This window comes from Calonectris borealis, chromosome 3 (assembly GCF_964195595.1).
Source record: "Calonectris borealis chromosome 3, bCalBor7.hap1.2, whole genome shotgun sequence".
NCBI lineage: Eukaryota > Metazoa > Chordata > Aves > Procellariiformes > Procellariidae > Calonectris > Calonectris borealis.
The window spans coordinates 30240727-30259281 of NC_134314.1; the positions used below are offsets into that span (position 1 = coordinate 30240727).

Below are 18555 nucleotides of genomic sequence, written 5' to 3' on the forward strand. Positions count from 1 at the left end.
AGCAAGAATAGTTTTGGCCCATGAGCTGGGGGGCAGCTGAGATTCGGGGCTACTAAGACAAGACTCAGCTTTTCTTTGTGCGTTTCCTTATGTAACAAAGTGATAGATAGGTTTACTGGGTGGAGGTTTTCTTGGAGTCACGACAAAACTGTGTTGATAACAGAACTGTTCCTATTTAAGGTTATTTTAAAAAATTATCTTTAAATAACTTTACCTAAAATGAGGGGCATGTGGATACACTTTTAAGAAAGCAGAAGTAGGAACTGGCCTTAGTAAATTAAACATGTTATCCAAAATTTAGTTTGGTAAGTTTGCTGTTATAAGAAGGTGCTATCATTTGAGTCCAGAGACTAGTATCACCATTTATAGATGGCCTGTGATACTACATATGGCCTGAGCTCCCCACAGTACTGAAAATGTTGGCCATTCTGTCTTAAATTGTGGTTTTGCCTATGGTTTCCTCTTGCTTTTAGGATGAAGTCTAAGAAAACAGGCTTGAGAGAAAAATTACCAGGCCAAAGTGATGATGAAGTTTTATAGCAATAAATTAACAGAAAATGGTACAGAAAGATAAGCAGTGTTATTAAAAATATTAATACCAGTAAATATAGACAGCAATACTCAGCATCTGCAGACAGATCATGTATGCTATATTTGGTCAACTGTCAGATGTCAAAATCTTGACACTGTCAAGCAGGCTTAAAATGCTTCTTAGAGACACCTCAACGATAGTCCAAGTTCAAAACGCCTTAGGCAGAAGTAACATGTTTTGAAGAACATTGTGCAAAGTCCTGAAGAAGGTATTTCAGAGAATGTCAACGTGACATGTTACTTAAGAGTTCCTGAAGGCAGGATAGCTATTTCTGAGAGCACACTGAATGAATGGCCTACATCCATGATCTTTAAACATGGATGCATCCTGAATGAACATCTATATGAAAGCAAGAAGATGGGACCTCTATCTTCAACCCAAAACATGATACACATTCTGGTTTGGACCTTTACCTACACTGCAATTTTACCTACAGTTTACCGGAACCGGGTACAAAAATTGCACTTTACTTTCAAGATCTACATATGGAGAAAGCTTACTTTCTGTATATATATAGAATTATATATATATAATCATACTTCCTGCATTCTCACAAAAAAATCTGGTATGTAATAATTTTTTTCTATTTTGTAATACAAAAATATTTTATTTCATATTGCTGTTTAATAATCGTTAGATTTTTTCATTTCACAGTATTGCTTACCTATTTTATTCTAGATTTATTTACTATAGGAAAGAGACATATCTAGTCCTTAAGCCTCCCATTCATTAGAAGCAATCTGCACATGTACACAATGGGTGGCAGTCATCTGACCAAATGAGGGCATCTGTGATATAGATGTCTACATATCAGCTGACCACCTAAGATTGCACTTTTTGTCAGTGGAAAAATTAAGCACATTTAGGATGCAGTGTCTTTCATATAAAACACCTGCCTTATACAGGTCAGACGAACAGTATTCTAAAATGCTTATTTCACCCCACCAAATACAAAAGTAACATTGGGTTATAAGTCAGAGTATTATAGACTTCTAAAGTTAGGTGGGGTGAAGCCTACTTTCTCTGTATCCTGCAACTACTTCCCATTCTGCATGTTCTTGGTCTCTGGTCTTCACTGCCATAAAAGCTAAATGATTTAGAAATTCTGAATTTATTCTCTGTGAAATCAAGGAAACACTTTTTTCTGATTTTAAAGAATGGGAACCATAGGGCTCTCAGAAACGAAATTATTTGCATAAAGTTGCACACAAAGTCTGGAGTGTATTGAAGAATTAAGTATAGATATCTGAACTCCAGATTAGAGCACAGTCACTAAACATTCTTTGCAAATTGACCTTTTAATGTCTTACCCCTGGGTGTCTGAGCACAGCCCCTTTCAAAACATCTGACAAGAGGCAATCTTCATAAATAATGTCCATCTTTGACTACTTGGGCATCTCCTCTCAGGTCTTTATGGTCTTTTCATCCAGTTTTAACTGTGCATTTAGCTGGGGCCATGAAGTACATTCAATAACATATCCAGCATTGTAGGGGGTTAAGACATCCCTGCTGTGCTATAGGTTCCAGATGTGGTAACAGACACCATCAGCCAACAGCTTTTGGGATAAACAATTTATCACAAAATAACAGCACAGTAACAAATACAAATCAGTAGTATCCAAGTCAAAACAACAGTGATCCAGTATATCACTTATAGTGGGCTAAACTTAATATCTGGGCACACAAAGATTTATATAACAGTGATTATCAGGAGGCTGGCCAGAAGTAGGGCATGTCTTCTCCTGATGAGCAACTCGGACCCACTGACGGGTTTAGTGAATTTCAAATTCCCTGATCAGACTGTACTTTTTTATTGTTGACTTGCAGAAGCACTACCTGCACTTGTTAACCAGCTGTCATACCCTACCCTCGCTCCCCTCCATGCTGGTCCTCCCCTGTGTGAGCATGGGGCTCGGATGCTACCTGAAATGGTCTGTGACCGCCATATGGAGCTATAGCTATATAAGGCCTGTGGTCACCAAATGGAGAAATACTCCATATAAGGCAATAGGAGCCCCACAGGCATGTTTTATGAAAACCATTATACATTATTTTGGTTTACTTCTTTACAGTTTTCTCCACAGTGTTGAAGCAGTTTCTCACACCTAATAAAAGTCAGATGTAGTATCTAATTAACTACCCTATCCTTAGCAGGTAGGTACATGCAGTAGGTGTTTGTAAATAGTCCTCCCTATGCTTGCCTCTGGAGACTAAAATGTATTTAGAAACCTTAATTAATCCTGAGTCAAACACTTGTATTTCTGACTAATTCAATATATCTAGCTTGACAGCTATTCCATATTTTATCTGTTTCTGGACTGCTGCTTACAGCTTTTATACCACATTTTTAATCATGTTTCTTCTCTACACTAAGTATAATTTATCAAGAGATCTTTATCCAATCACATCAAAAAGTTAAAGGTTATCAGTAAATGTGCATCAGTGGAAAACATTCAGTCTTTGACATATCTTTCATGCAATGACCTTCATTAGTTTGATTTTAATACAGACTAGTTTGCCATGCTCTTGCATATTTTTAAATTAAAAATTAAAACAAAATAAATAACTCTGTATGAAAAATACAGTGATTAGTAAAATAGTGTCAAGCAAGATAATTCCACCTTTTCCTTTTATTCTTTTTCTTTTCATCATAAAGCTATGGAGCCAAGACTGTGCAGAAAATTGTATAATCTTATGGCCCTCTTTTCCTTCAAACACAGCCCTTCAGAACATTATTTATAAAATGTTTGGTTGAAATAGCAGAGCGCACAGCTAGCCACACTGGGTTATTTCCCTTTTCCTGCCTAAACACCATCCAAGCTGATTTCCACTCTTGCTCTTGCAGTGTACAGTCTGAAGTGGTAAAGAACAGAGACGTGTCCCAATGGCTCTGATTATGAGCCACGCAAAAACACACTCCCAATTAACACTGTGCCTAAAACACACACTGCTCTGACAGAGTACTGAAGCCTTTTATCAACTCTTTGTCCTTCATCTTGACCTGTGTCTCTGTCAGTCCTACGCCATTCATCATTGTCCTCTTCTGCATTCCCAGTACTGAACAAGTAATAAGGTATGATATGTCCCATTGTCTCACAAACAAATAATGACAAATTATTTCATTATATATATATATTAATATAGTTGGCTACCTACTTCCTTAACATTGTATGTCTTATCAGAGGTGAGCATAAAAGTGGGAGGTAAAAAAAAATCAACTCTAGTTTGAAAAAAATCTTAACAATGAGGAGAGAATAAAGTGACAAAGAAGAAAGAGAATAATGGTTTCATCATCTTTGAATTTTGTTATGAGTTAAAATTAATGTTCCTTTCAGCGTTCACTGCCAATACATCTTGACCAACAGCTTTACAATACTTTGCAAAAAGCAAGACAGATGAAAGGGATAGAAAGAGATGAAGACTTCAGGCTACAGAATTGAAATCAGATAAATCCACTTTTTTATGTTATCATTGACTGACTGTGAACAGTTATCAGCTCAGTGTCTGGCTCCAGGATCAGCAACCATATACACTGTGGGATGAGTATTATTCAGTTCTCCTAAATACCATCTCGCATATTTGCAAAGACAATATTGAAAAAAGAATGGAAATTACTACCAAGCATTGTATTTTTCAGTCTTCCAAGCTGTACAAAAGTCTTCAGAAAAATGCCCTTTGTCATCACAATATTCTGCAGCCACTGTTTCTCTTACTGCTTTGTAGTATAGCTCTTAATAAACCGAAACTTCCTCTTGAGCACAGAGATATTGATGAAAAGAGTGCAAAATGTTTTCTTAGCTGAGTTTAGAAAATTATTTTAAAAGCAGCTGGACTATTCCTCCTTTTACTCATCATGTTTCTAATGAAGCAAGAAGAAGATTGGATGTTTGAGCTACAACACATGCTCCTGATGGAAGTAGCTTGCTTAACAAAGCCATATGAAGCAAATGACACAGTGTAATTGCCTGCTCCTGTGTATTTAGTTTACATGTTTTGCTAGTTCTACATTAGGACCATAATAATGTATGGCAACTCACTTTCCTCACTGGAAACTCTGGGAAGTACAAGGAGGAAAACATAAGGGGTACTGGAGCTGCAGGGCAGTGCAGTGCCAGGTGAGTTCCAGGTGGTAGTAGAAGACTCTTTATGTCTGGAAGACTATTGTATGATCTGCATTATGGGTAATTCAGGTGTATGCCTTCCCCTCCCCACAACCAGTAAATACTTAGGTATTCCTTTTATTTGTCTTGTGGTATCAGTAGTCATGGAGCTTATGGGCCCTATTAGCTTAGCATATTTCTGTAATCATATGGACTAGTAATTTGTACTTCTGATTAGAAGCTGAGATTTGAAATAATAAAAGTGATTTCACTGCTCAAGGATGAAAATATGAATCTGAAAAACTGCTAATACAGCAGTGACATTAATAGTGTGTGAGTGTGCCTATGTGTGTTTTGTACAATTTTTATGACATTCCTTACATTGGAGGGGAGGGAGAAATTAAGGCACAGCTAAAAGCAAATGACCCAGAAAATAAATTCTCTTGAACAGGAAGAAGAGCAACCCTGATTGGCATTCCCCAAAGTCTCTTGCCACTGACCAGAAACCTTGCGATGCATTTTTTTTTATCTGAGGAAATTCCCCTTGAGCATCTGCTGTCACCGAACTGCACGATTCAGTCTGCAGACACAAACAACTCTGAAGGTGACATTGTGTGCCAAACATAGCTGCACAGAAGCAATTCACTTGCAGGCTGATTTTCACTCTACAGAGCTTGGAGCAAGTGACTATTCCCACTTCAACACTTTGAAATGAATTTTATACATGGGGGAAATACATCCTGCAGAAAACCTGCTGGAATCCTTTGGATTGTGAAGCACTACCATAAATGTTGCTCAGAAACGTTTCAAGGAACATACTTACAGATTGCTGAGAATACATACTGTGGATGGCCCTTTTTGGTGTGTGTTTACTAAATACAATGTCACAGTTAGGACTCCATTTTATATTGTCACATATGTACATATGTGAAACACTTAGTGAAAATAAAACACTGAAGTTTGGTCTAAACCGTTGCAATTGACACAATTGCTCATCTTAGAAATGCACATTCCTTTGAAATCCTTCTCCTTTTAAATTACCTTTGTACTTAGAAAGCGCTTGTCTTGATTCCTGGCTTAACAAAATGCTTCATATTATGACCAACAGCTTCCCAGAAGGGCCCAGTTTCTTGTGTAACATGTAATTAACAACAACATCAAGAGTTTAGAAGTCCAGGTGTTCATCTCCATTCCTAGTGAATGAACCATTTCTGCTTCACTCACATTTAGGAGGCCATCACTCCACAGTACAATGATATCCTGATATTTCCTCTTTAAAATTTTGGCATCTTATATATCAAAATTCCTTACACTCAGATATTTCAAACACACTGGTCTTATATTTTACAGACCATATCAGTTTCCTGTACCAACCAGGGAATGTCCCCAGTCTGTAATTAGATGAAAGTGTTAAAAAAAAATAGAAAAAAGAAATAAAGGCTGATTACAGAGATGGTAGCAATTGAACAACTCTTTTTTTTTTTTTTTTTTTTTTGAGGTACAAGAACAGTGTCCTAAACTCTGCTTATTTTGGTGAGTTACAATAGTATTTTTAATAGTTCAGACTCATTAAAACTATTTGACTTTTATTTCATGTTAACAACAGTGACTTGGTCACATTTATATTCAAATCATTATAATTAGAATGCTCCTTCATCTCAAAAGAGTTGAAATATGGTGATATGGACATTCTTTAACTGTCTAAGCTCAAGCTTTCTCTTTGGATCGAGCAAGTACCACAGATTTTCATTTAAGTCTTAGATCCTATGAAATGACAAATCTCCCTGGATGACAGGCAGTTCTAGTGCTAACCTCATCCTCACTTGCTTCCATAACAAGTTGTTGATATGTCTTCCTGACAAACTTTTCTACAAAAGTAGAAAAATCAAATATATAGAAGTATTTTAAAAAGCATTTTACAGAAAAAAAATGTTCATAGCACAGTTGGAGAACATGTATTCGTTTGGTCTGAAATGGTGCTATCTGTAAAGACTTTCATTCACCAGTGTGATCCTAAATATTGGAGGAGATTTACAACCTGCAAGAAACACAATGCAAGCAACTTTTTACTGAATTAAATGTGAAAGGAAATTTATCAGACTAGGGCTTGAATGTTGGCTGCTTTCACACAAAACTACTGAAAAGTCAGAGCTTAATAACTGGACTCAATTTAAATGATATAAATCCCCTTATGTACAGCTTAAAAACCCAAAGTCACTTGGGAAATTGAGTCAAGCTGCCCATTTAGACAGTCTCTGTTCCAAATTGTTGCATATTGATGATGTGCACTGCTATATATTTCCTGTTTTCTATTTTAGTAAGTGACTAAATTCTTGTTTCAGGCAACTTCACCCCCCTGAGTTGAAATGGGGACATTTAACTCCTCAAATCAACAGTGTTTGGTTATGTGATAAATGCTCGCCCGCACACCCACAAAGCAGCACAGAGAGACAATGGCAGGTGGTGGAACTCAATTAATACCCTGCCCCAGCTACTCCCAGCCCTATCCCCGGAGCCATCAGCCCACCACACGTCCATCTCCACAATCCCAGAGGAGCACAGCGCCCAAAGGCAGGCGGGAACCCAAGTTAAGGATTCAGAAAAAGGGACACCCTGTCCGGGCCCCTTCCAGGGATGTCCCAGGAGGCCCTCAGCCCTAGTATCCGGGTGTGACACCCACCACGTCGAGTCAACTCTGGAGCACCTTTTGGACAGAGGGGTGTAACTGCCATGGGGTATGGGACATTATGGGTTGCAGGTGAAGAGCGTTTTGGAATAGCACAGGATTTATGGATTTTTAAGGGAGGAAGCAAAGGTGGAGAGAAGGAGGGAATTAGGTGATTTGGGGAGGAACAAGTGTGGAAAAATAGAGGGATACAGGGACAAAAAGGGCCAGTCACATGTAAATAGTCTGGCTTGTCTGGTTGTGTCCTTCGCCTGATCAGTGCAGCCTGTCCTCTCTTCTAACTTATATTATCATCCCCCGTCCCTGTTGGCCCATTATGCCTTAGCTATGTAGCTTCTTGAGAGAGATTTCAATTTATAATGGTCAACTTGCAGTCATAATAACATGGTCATCTAGTGATGAAAGCTTTTCTTGGGGTCTGAAACAAGCATAACGTAACTAAGATAAACTCAGAGCAATTGTTCCCAATCTGCTTAGTCTGCAGTATGCTCCATTTGCTTCAGAAATGGAAGAAAAGTTCTTGTTAGTCCCAGGAGCTTGTCTGGTTTTTTGTATTTATATAGGTTTGTCTAATAGAAGTTACTATCTGTTCTTAAATTTTTGCCTCATTTGTCATATTTATGGTAGCCCTATAGTTTTCTCACTTTTAGCATATTGTGCATTCCCTACAAAATGATGTATTTTTAACTTGTCATGCCAAGCATTTTGGTTTTGGGTTTTTTTTTCCATTTAGTAGTGATGATAGTTTTATTACCACTTTTTCTTACATATTTGTAGAGATTGATGTTGTTCTTAGTGTGACTTTCAACTCTCAACAATTGGAGCTCTGATATGGGCAAGACCTGTAGCAGTGGGCTCATTTGTGGCTCTGTCCACATCTTTATTTATCCTTATTTTGTCTTTTGTAAATAATCTCTATTGGTAGGAGCAGCAATGCTGGCATAAAATCTGCAATTCTATTTGGTACATTTGCTATATTCATTTTATCAAATTATCACTGTAACATTTTGCAGGTTTCTTGTTGCGTGAAGACCAACTATTATTTAATAAGCATGTAGGAGAAACAAGCTTTTCTTCAGTGTTTCAGACACAAAGTAACATGAACTTCGTTAATAATCTTAATAATAGAGATAATACTATTGTATATCTTAAATGGGAGATGATTTCTTAAAAAAATGTGTGCCTAGACTTTAAATTTTATGGACCATTCCTTCCTAGTATATTTATTATCTGGCCACTCATTTTGTTATATTAAACAATTAAATTTGTCTTCTGTTTCTAATATAATTTACATTGTTCTACCATTGTAATTAGGAAATCTATCATTATCTCCAAATATGTCATCAGATGTATGGCTTTGATGCTGCTAGGACTACCCCTAAGGCTGCACCCAGCCTTCACTGCATTGTGGCTCTGTTTCTCCCCTCTTTGTTCAATTTTAACGTATGTGATAAAAAGGCCTTTTGCAGCTCATTTTAAGTCCAAATGCAAAGTCCAGCTTAACAAGACTTCTGTCTGTGCTCAGTTTATTTCTATTCCTTCTAAACTCCTAAGACACAGTTAAATAAAATAATTTTTCATATTTCAATGATTTTTTATGTTGTGGGCTTATTGGCCCTAGATTTATACTCTGTCCTACGAAGCTGGGTGTTCTTCCCTGTTTTGCTTGCTTACAGTGGTGATCCAGACAGAGTTTTCCCTTTCCACTCAAAAAAATTTCATTCTTTCTGTGCTTTCAAAGCCTTCAGCTCTGTAGTCTAATGAAACTAATGAATTTGTGTACTTTCTCTCAATTTAGGTGCTCTCAATTTTTACTCAGACTCTCAATTTAGAGACAGCCAACTACAAAGAGTTGCGGAAGAGCCTCATATTGAATGACTACAGGAGAAAAAATGTTAGATGATACTCAGTGTTGACAGATGTAAATTGAGGTAGATTACAGAAACAGTATCCAGCCTTAGATACAGAATTGTGGGCTCTGAACTCACCATCAGCATTCAAAGAAAGAGGTGTTAAGAGTTTTAATAAGCAGTGTACTCATAAAAGGAAATAGAATGGAAGAAATGATTAAGAAAAGGACAGAGAGTAAACCAGAAAAATGTCAAACACCATTGTATAAAGCAGTGGTATTATCACACCTTGAATACTGCAGTCAGCTCTGGATCCTCATTTTAAAGAGGATGCAGTGGAACTGAGAAGGAACAAAGAAAAAAAGCCTGAATGACTAAAGATACAGCATGGCTGGTGTCCCAAAAATGAATGAATCAACTTGGACTATTCAGAAATAATTCTGGGAGGATTATAATAAGGATATATATAAAATCAAGAGAGGCATGAAGGTGAACAGGAAAACATTCATAAAACAGGGAACAACTCTGAAACATCCATTCTAACACAAAAGCGTGAAACATTAATGTCATTAGCAATTGGCGCAGTTAAGCAAACAAATAGAAGTACTTCTGTGCAAGCTATATACTTAAACTCGGAGCTCTTTGCTACAGGATGTTTTATACCAAGTTTACATGGACTCAAAGACCAATTAGAGAAGTGCATGGAAGAAAAGAAATCTATCAAGGGCTAACCCAGATACCAACCCCAGCACATGAAGCCCCAATGTCTACTGCAAGTTAAGAAAGATTACCAAGAAAGTATCATACATGTTTCATACACTTGCCTACATATTTGCTATTGGCTATCAATTATCAGGGTTGGATGAAAACATAGATAAAACATAAATGTTCATCTACTAAAAATTTTGGAAATTAAAATTTTAAATAAGAGGTAAAGATGTATATGATATGAAGAAAAAAACAAGGTAGACTTTGATCCAACCTGAACATTGCTTAATATTTATTTTAAAAGGCACTTCATATGCACTGCTGAATCAGCTCAGAACCAGTGGTTATCTTCTATATGCAGATTTTTCAATCATTACTTCTTGCTACATTGAGTGTTAAGGGAAAAGAATACCTTGGATGTTCACACACAGGAATTTCTGACCTAGAACAATCGTTATAATCAATGCTTGAGGAATGAAAGCCCTTCATTTGATAATATTAGTCAAAATGACCTATTTACTCAGCTTTATTAATTTCCCTTCATCCTGTCTCCTGTTTCATAGCAAAGCACTTCGTAAATTTTAATTTGTTCCTCTTTTTGACCTGAGAAATGAGTCAAGTTTTAGCACCTGGTGGTGTTTTTACAGTCCAGAAAGTATTGTTTATACACTCCTTTTATTTACCAAATGTACAAAGTAATGCTTCCCTAAGTGGAGGAAAACTCAAACTACAGGAGAAATTAATTTCTCCAAAGGAGCTCTCAGTCAAATCTCTCTCTCAGCTTTTTTCCAGGTAAATTACTAAAACATCAGTCATTACCTGGTATTTCCTAGCTTGTCTACTCTTAGCTTCTTTGATCCCTCTGTCTCCCTCTCTCTGGCTGACACTTTTATGAAACAACACGTGGGGAGGGTGCTCAGCTAAGACATTCTTTGCTTGTGACTGGATTTTGGGCTGTGTTTGTAGGTGGGGAGGTGGTCACTTTCAGTGTTTTGCCTTCAAAACATTTGACTTTTTTCTTGCCATAGTTTCTATGAATGATAGAAACTATGACCAATGCATAAAGAATATGGTTCTTACCATCACTGCAGAGGATGCCAGATCTTCCGTATGGACAAAGGCAAACAGCGTCTCTCCTGGACTTTGGAAAACACGTAGCACCGTTTCCACATGGATTTTCATCACAAGTTGCGAACTGGCAGAGTTTTCCAGAGTAGAGTTTAGGGCATTCACAAAACCAATTTTCTGCATCACTGACAAATTTAAATTAAAACCAAGAAAACATGTATAAGTACCAAAATGTACTTTAAAAAACAGGATGGGTTTTACACTCACAGAAAATCAGTGACATTTGACTTATGGTTGTAATATATTTCTTTGTTTTTACTCTCTTAACTTTTTTTTTGCTTGTGTACCTGGCATTAGAGATGCCAGAATGCTTTATGGGTGACTTGAGTTGACAGGTTCTTTTGGGTTTAATTTTATATTTTAATTTATCTTTCCTTTCATGGTAAGATATGTGACTTTTCTAATGTCTCACTGCTTATTTGTGCTGCTGTTTTCATAACATAGTCAAAATAACTGCTACAGAAAAACAGCTCTTCTTTTATATCTTAAAAAAGGAAAGAAAATGAAAACAAAAAAAGTAAAGTTACTAGTTTATTTTGCAAATGGAAGCATCATTTGTACATTCAGGTATTACATACAGCTTGTGACAACACAGTAGGATGTAAAGAAAAACTAAAACATGAATACTTACAGTAGTGATTATATTGAAACTGAACCAGAATAAACAGGTAATATTTCTGCTTTCATATATCTTATGTTCTCAGTCATAAAAAGAATATTAGAACAGGCAAGGGAAAAAATAAATTGTAATCAGTCTTGAGGGGTGATAAAAACAAACATATGTTTGCATATTCTGTTTGTATAAATTATCTTTTTTTAGTATACAAAGATAGCACAATAGCAGATATAGCAGGAAAACCAAAATCAGATAGGAAAAGCAGGAGTGTAAAACATTCCAATCTATCATTTATTATAAATATAATTTCATTAAAGGTCTTATTTGATTTTCCCCTTGTTTTATGACTGAAATTAAATGACAGCTAGATAGGTCAGTTCATGTGATTACTACACATCCTCGGTATTGAACAGAAACATGTCTGTCATACACTTGATAAGGTCACATGTGCCCGTGGGTATGAATGCAGAAGACATGATGTGAGCTGTATCAAACCACAGTCATTATGTTTTTCCAGTTAATAGCATAATCATTAGGATGTTCAGTGATAAAATATCAAATACGTGATTTCTAAAAATCGGTTCACTGCTTATAATATTCATGCAATCAGGTTAGAGAAAATAATCTGGAGCTGAGAGAACTCCTGTATTTTTTAGAAGAGGGAAATAAGTAAGTCTTGTGACAGTCTTTGTGCATAGCAGTTGATTAGTGTGTTTCTAAACTGACCGCCCACAGTTCTGGGGAGCGAGGATCTCAGCTGGAGAGTCTACCAGAATGAATCTTATGAATAATGCCTCCAGACACCTTTGCAAAAGAAAATTGCTATCAGCTGCAATAATAAATTTCTGTGTGTAGCTTATTCTATTTATAGATCTGCTGCAGACACCAGGAGAGGAATGTAAATGAGATACTGGATTGCTTTCGTTTGTGCAGCATCGAGAAGCTTGCTTTCAATGGTTTCAATATCAGCATTACACAGTTCAGCTAATTAAAAAAGCAACAATAAACTGAATACTTCCTGAAAAGCTACAATTGATGGTGATGATCTCTAAAACTAGTTATCAGATGTGTTTCTGTTTGTTTATAGAAGAGAAGACAGAGCATTACTGCTGACTGCCAAAATACAGAGACTTTAGTCTTCACCTTTAAAAAAACAATTTTCATATATTCTTCTATTGAGCTGTAGATGTCAACATTGGCCATTTCTTTTTATAGTCTTACTTTCGCTATTGTGGAGAAGATTAAAAATAACAGGTTTCATAAAAAATTGTGAGGAGTTTATTGTTATCAAAATGAGCAATGTTCTAACATTTCACTATTGATACCATAACATCCTAATAACAAAGTGATTCCCAATGAGGCAAAGAAAAGAGTTTTTAAAAAGTTCTACAAAATAATACAAAGCTTGAAAATATAACAGCTAACCACACAGAAAAAATATCACAGCCACTTCACAAGAATTAGTATACTGAAATACAAAGTCCCAAATGACGACTTATTCTCTCTCAAAGCAGTCTGTCACTGTATTTGGTTAAGAAGAGGACAAGGTCTCCCATATTCTGTTGAATTAATCTCAGCTGCAAGAAACACATAAATGCTTGAATTACGAGGGACTACTCTCCCCCCAAGTGGATTTCAAAATTTCATGATATCCTGCTATCTTTTATAAATTCAAGAAGCAAATGAAAGGGGACAGCAAATCAGAATATAATATCTTTTGCCTATGCCTATGCCTATGCCCCTGTGAATGGGTCCAAGAAAAAGTCATTGGATAATTACATACACGAGATGAAGAAAGTGAATAATGTGTGAAAGAAACAAGGAAAACATCAGAATTTTGAGGCTGCAAAATTAGAAACAAATTTGGAGTGTTTTGCTGAAACGTGTTATATGTTTATATTAGTGTTTGAGTTCAGATCCAGAGCATGGCTTTGAAGAAAACCTCCTTGTTGTCCTCAGTTGAAATGCCTTGGTTCACATTGTGGAGGGGTCTCAAGAGTACATGAACTCAATTTCTTTCAGATGAACCTGCACCAGAACATTGTCTCACACCTCAGGTACTCCAGCTGCTAATGGGCATTCAGTCCATGGGGCCAGACCAGGTCTAGTGTGAGTTAAAGGTCCCTGAAACATGAATAATGGGGATGTTGGGTCCTCAGCACTAATTGATTTGCCCTGCAAATCTATTCCTATTGAACTACATTATCTGCTTATATGGATGCAGATTAACAAGCCATCAAAAGAAAATCAGGCAGCCATGGTGTATATTATATGTCAAAAAAGGTTCCAGATTTTAAACTGGAATACTGAAAAACTCCACAAGTAGATAGAGAAAAAAACCTAACCATCCAGAATCATATGGAGGAATAATGTCACAAACAGCGAGAGAAAATGGGAGAAGATACAGAAATAGTGTAGAAAAGGAGTGGAAGAGACAATACTCCTGGAGCACTATCACCTCACGTCACCAGCCTTATGATATATGAAGAAAAAAGTGTAGGGAAGATGAACTGTTCTCTGACATTCTTATAATCCTCCTCTGAAATGGTAAGGGACACAATTTTCATTACCATTTCCCATGTTAAAATATTCCTTTGATCTTTGATCTAGACATTAGATTGGAAAGAAAATCATCAAGAAGCATTTGCATGGTATGACATGATATTGGTAATTCAATAATACAAATTCTCCTTGGATCAGTACTACATCAGTGACTTGATTTAATGAAATCAAAGTTTTGTATAAGATTGACACCTTTGGGATGCCAACAGAGGTTTTGATAACTTATTTTTTTTAAAGATTGCACAATGCAGACAAGACTGGATTGTAACACATTAATAATACAGTCACAGCTGTATTTAAGCACAGTTTTTGACTTTTAAACTAATTCTGTTTTTAAAAGAAAAGATTATAATCCCTCTATACAATGTGTCATAGACATCATTTGTACTCTAGTGAAGGTGCTGTGGTTTTCCAAAGCAGAGTATAATTTTCTATATGCCTGTGCTTTTTCCATCTCTAAAGTGGGAACTCTATGCTCTGTGATGCCCACTGAAAGCACTGTACCTGCCATTTGTGTAGTTGTATGTGAGAGGGCTTCCCTGAAAGAAAGTGCACTCAACACCCTTTAATTGTGACAGTGCTAAGCTGAGAATGTCAAAAACTACGTGTATTTGTGGGTTCAATATTTAACGACACAAGTTCTTTTAGTGCTCTCACTATATTATCTGGGACAAAGCTATGGAAGTTGGAGGGAACAGCTTCCCAAGCTTCTCCAGGTAATAAATAGTAGATGTAATTCAATTTTAAAGTTGTTACTATTATTTATTCCTAGTGTCATTTTTTTTTAAAATTACTGGAAGCTGAAAGGAGCATCATACTTTATCAGTTTAAACTTCAAGTTGAATTACACTTCATGCAAAGATCCGTTAAATCTCTTTCTACAAAATACCAGGATAATGTAAAGGTGATTAGGATCTTCCTTTGAAATCTTTGTGTAATAGCCAAATCCACAGAAACCCGTTGCAGCCAGAAGGATAACCTTATCTCATCAATAATCTTAAAAATATCAAAGAACAATGTATAAAGAAGGCATTTCTTCCTTGTGCACAGCAGGCGTTTTTCTGGTATATAATATATCTGCCAATCTTTCCTTGTATTTTACAGCTCCCAAAAATCAATTCAGCTTTCCTGCTGCTTTAGTACTTTCACCCCGGTTTCCTCAATTACAATATCTTCTCTAGATCTGAGTGCTTTTGTTGGCTTTACTGTTTTGAATCCTTTTTTCCCCTATCAGGAATTATTATTCTGTAGGCTCTGGTGATTCACTTTAAATTTCCTTTCCTTTCACTGAAAGCACTTTTTAAACTGCTTCTCTTTATATAAAAAACCACTGACAGGCTCTCTTTAAACTAAGCCTAAAACACTTGTGAACTAAATTGGTTTTGAAAACTCCTAGGGAAAATATTTCCAGATTGGTTGGGTGCACTCATGGAAAAAAGCTTTTACTTTAAATTTTCTTTGAGGCAGGCTTATACTCAGAGTTATACTGGTTCTAGCACGGACTAAATAGGAGCTCACATTTAAATATACTTTCAAATTCTTTGATCCAGGTTAAAAGTATTGGAGTGGGAAGGTTCCAATTCCACTTCAAAAAGGAGAACAGTAGTGACAAAAAGGTTCCAGCATCTCGCTTGCCTGCTTCCAACATACAAGAAAGAGGCCATTGTGTACAAAATGGTTCAGCTCAAACAGAAAACTAACTTATAGGACCCAACTAAGAAATTTAATTAAATAGATACTTAATCCATGACAGTGAGACAACAATAAGCATCTGCTAAATCATTAACCGTATATATATGAGTTTCCTTGAACAATAATCCACTCCTGAAACAATATCTAAACCTTAGAAAGTTTACTGGAGTTATGTTTGAGTTTGTTATGTCTTGGGAAGGACAGAATTTTGTTTATGGAAATGATGAAGGAGGAAGAGCTCTTGCTTATTGGCAGAATATCTATTTCAGACCTTCAAAGATGTCATTATTTTCAGGAATTTAAGATTGCTAAAATTTATTTTAAAATGTACTCATTCAAATACCTAACACAGTACTATCTAACTTTTTAGGATCATGAAGCCTCTTCTGGAGTCTTTTATAAACCCTCTTTAACCCCGATTTTCTACTCAGATGGTGAATATACAGGTGATTCCCCATCACATGGAGGATACACATCCATTAAAAATTACGATGCATAGAAAGTCCTGTCCTGTAATGTGACAATTATGACCATTCCTGTCACACAAGAGGATACACAATTGTGGTATCAAGCATTTCTGGACACTTAACACTTAATGGTGGACGATTAAGGTTCCCTGGGGAAAAAGTACAACAAGCAGTGGCTGGTGAGAACAATTTATGTGGGCAGCAATGCATTCCCTGGCCACATCTAGGAAGAGAAATAATGGTCTGTCAGGCTGGGTCCATCGTAAGGGCTGTAATTAGCTCTGACACTACTCTTTTCCCCAATCTCCTCAGTCTTTTCAGTTAAATCTACATTTCTTCTTTCTTTGTGTTGTATAAGAAAAATAGTGAATAGATGTTATCATTTGCTAAAATGTATTTATAAGAATGAAATGAAAAAATTTAAAAAAAAAAAGTTGAAAGGCTATGATTTTCAGGATAAAAAATTAGCCCTATATGAAACATGGCCAGGGAAGCACATAAATGTTTTCAACAGCGTAAGGTAGAAGCCAAATCTCCACCTCTCACTGAAATCACATGCTGCCTAACTTCTGTTTGTCCTTTGAAAATCTCTCATAATTCCTTATGACAGAAAGTTTCTAATTGCTCCCAGCAGTCCCTAGAACCCTAAACAGCCTTTTCTTCAATATATCTACTATTTGCAGCAGGACTTGTGAGCACCATATCCAAAGCAGTAACACTGAACATCGGTGTGCAGCACATTACTTGTTGCACTGTTTTCATTAAACATGCATTGTATACTATTACTCATTTCTGTTAGAATTTTAAAACAATCTTTTAGCACAAAAACATTAATTGCTTCAATGTTAGATTCATGTATACGTTGCAGAACTATGTAACTTAGTCATTTCCAAGAATTTGAAGTCTCCTCACAGAGCAACTGCAGTTTGCTACACTGATCATGAGGAGATAGATAACAACAAAATTGAAGAACAAAATATTGAATAGTTGGTAAAATAACAGCATTTACTTTAAATTCACAACATAATTATTTTGAACTGTAATGACTATAATCTAAAACCAGAACTGTCTGCTGTGGAAAGAGAAACAAAGTTAGTGTAAATCTAGGTGTTCGTTATATTTTCCTCTCTTTCTCAGTTTCTTCCTAATAATTATTTTCTGTTTCTAAAACAGATTTTTTTATTTTTGTATTTATTATTTCAAACTTTCATAGATGCAAACTCTTCCTATTCCATTCTGAATTCAACTTACAGAAAGAATTTTTCATAACCACTTCTTCATTGCATTGTCACTAGTTCTACCGATTTGCAACTCTAATAATCAGTGGCTTAGCATTTCCTTTGTATCTATTTAGTACCCATTACCCTTTCTGTTTTAAAAACCATTCTTAATCATAAGGATTTGATCATTGGTACTTTCTTGTAAGCCTGGTCTATGTACAAGGCTGGAAGCGAGAAATCTCTTAGGAACTCACATAAAAAGGTAAATTAGGCTTTGAACTTGCAGGGCATCATCACCTTCCCACAGTGATTTGCCCTGTTCACACAATCACTTCCCAAAACCTCCTGTTAATTCAAATGCACAGCCTTCTTTTCAATCCTAGGTACCATTTCAGGTCCTTCTAGTTTCAGCTCAGTCTCTGAACTTTCTGTTTCTAGCTCAACAAAATGAGATCATTTTACCATATGCACGTAACACAGTGTAATACTTACATATAAGCATTAATGTTTATAAAACATGCAAAATGAAATGCACCCTAAGCTATGAATAAAAACAACAATTACAAAATGCTGTATGAAAACCTGACAACATCGTAATGAGACAAGGTAAACCATAGCTGCTTTGAACTGACATCATCTTTACCATTCACTTTGGATACTCCCTTTTCTAACAATCCTACAAATGCCACAGAGATAATTTCTGAATGAATGAACTTCATGGAGGAGAATCTGAATTGAACCTTTCTTAGAAGGTCCATCTTTCCACATTATATCTGCACCCTATTTTTCTCAGTGATTGCCAAAAGAAAATTTGTACTTCGCTTGTTCTTTTCTTAATGAAAACACAAAACTGGGTGCACAGGCATGAACTCTGCTTTTTCTCTGGAGAGCTAACAGAGCCACAAGAAACTTTAACTGGGACAGAGCAGGTATT

At 36.2% G+C, this 18555-nt stretch overlaps 1 protein-coding gene across 1 annotated transcript in view; it reads right to left on the minus strand.

The window, feature by feature from the left end:
• Positions 1 to 18555, minus strand: part of EYS (eyes shut homolog) — a 958850-nt gene that overhangs the window by 47321 nt on the left and 892974 nt on the right. The window contains exon 41 of the mRNA XM_075145270.1: positions 11017 to 11189. Within this exon, the coding sequence (XP_075001371.1) occupies positions 11017 to 11189 (173 nt within the window). The remainder of the gene's footprint in view (positions 1 to 11016; positions 11190 to 18555) is intronic.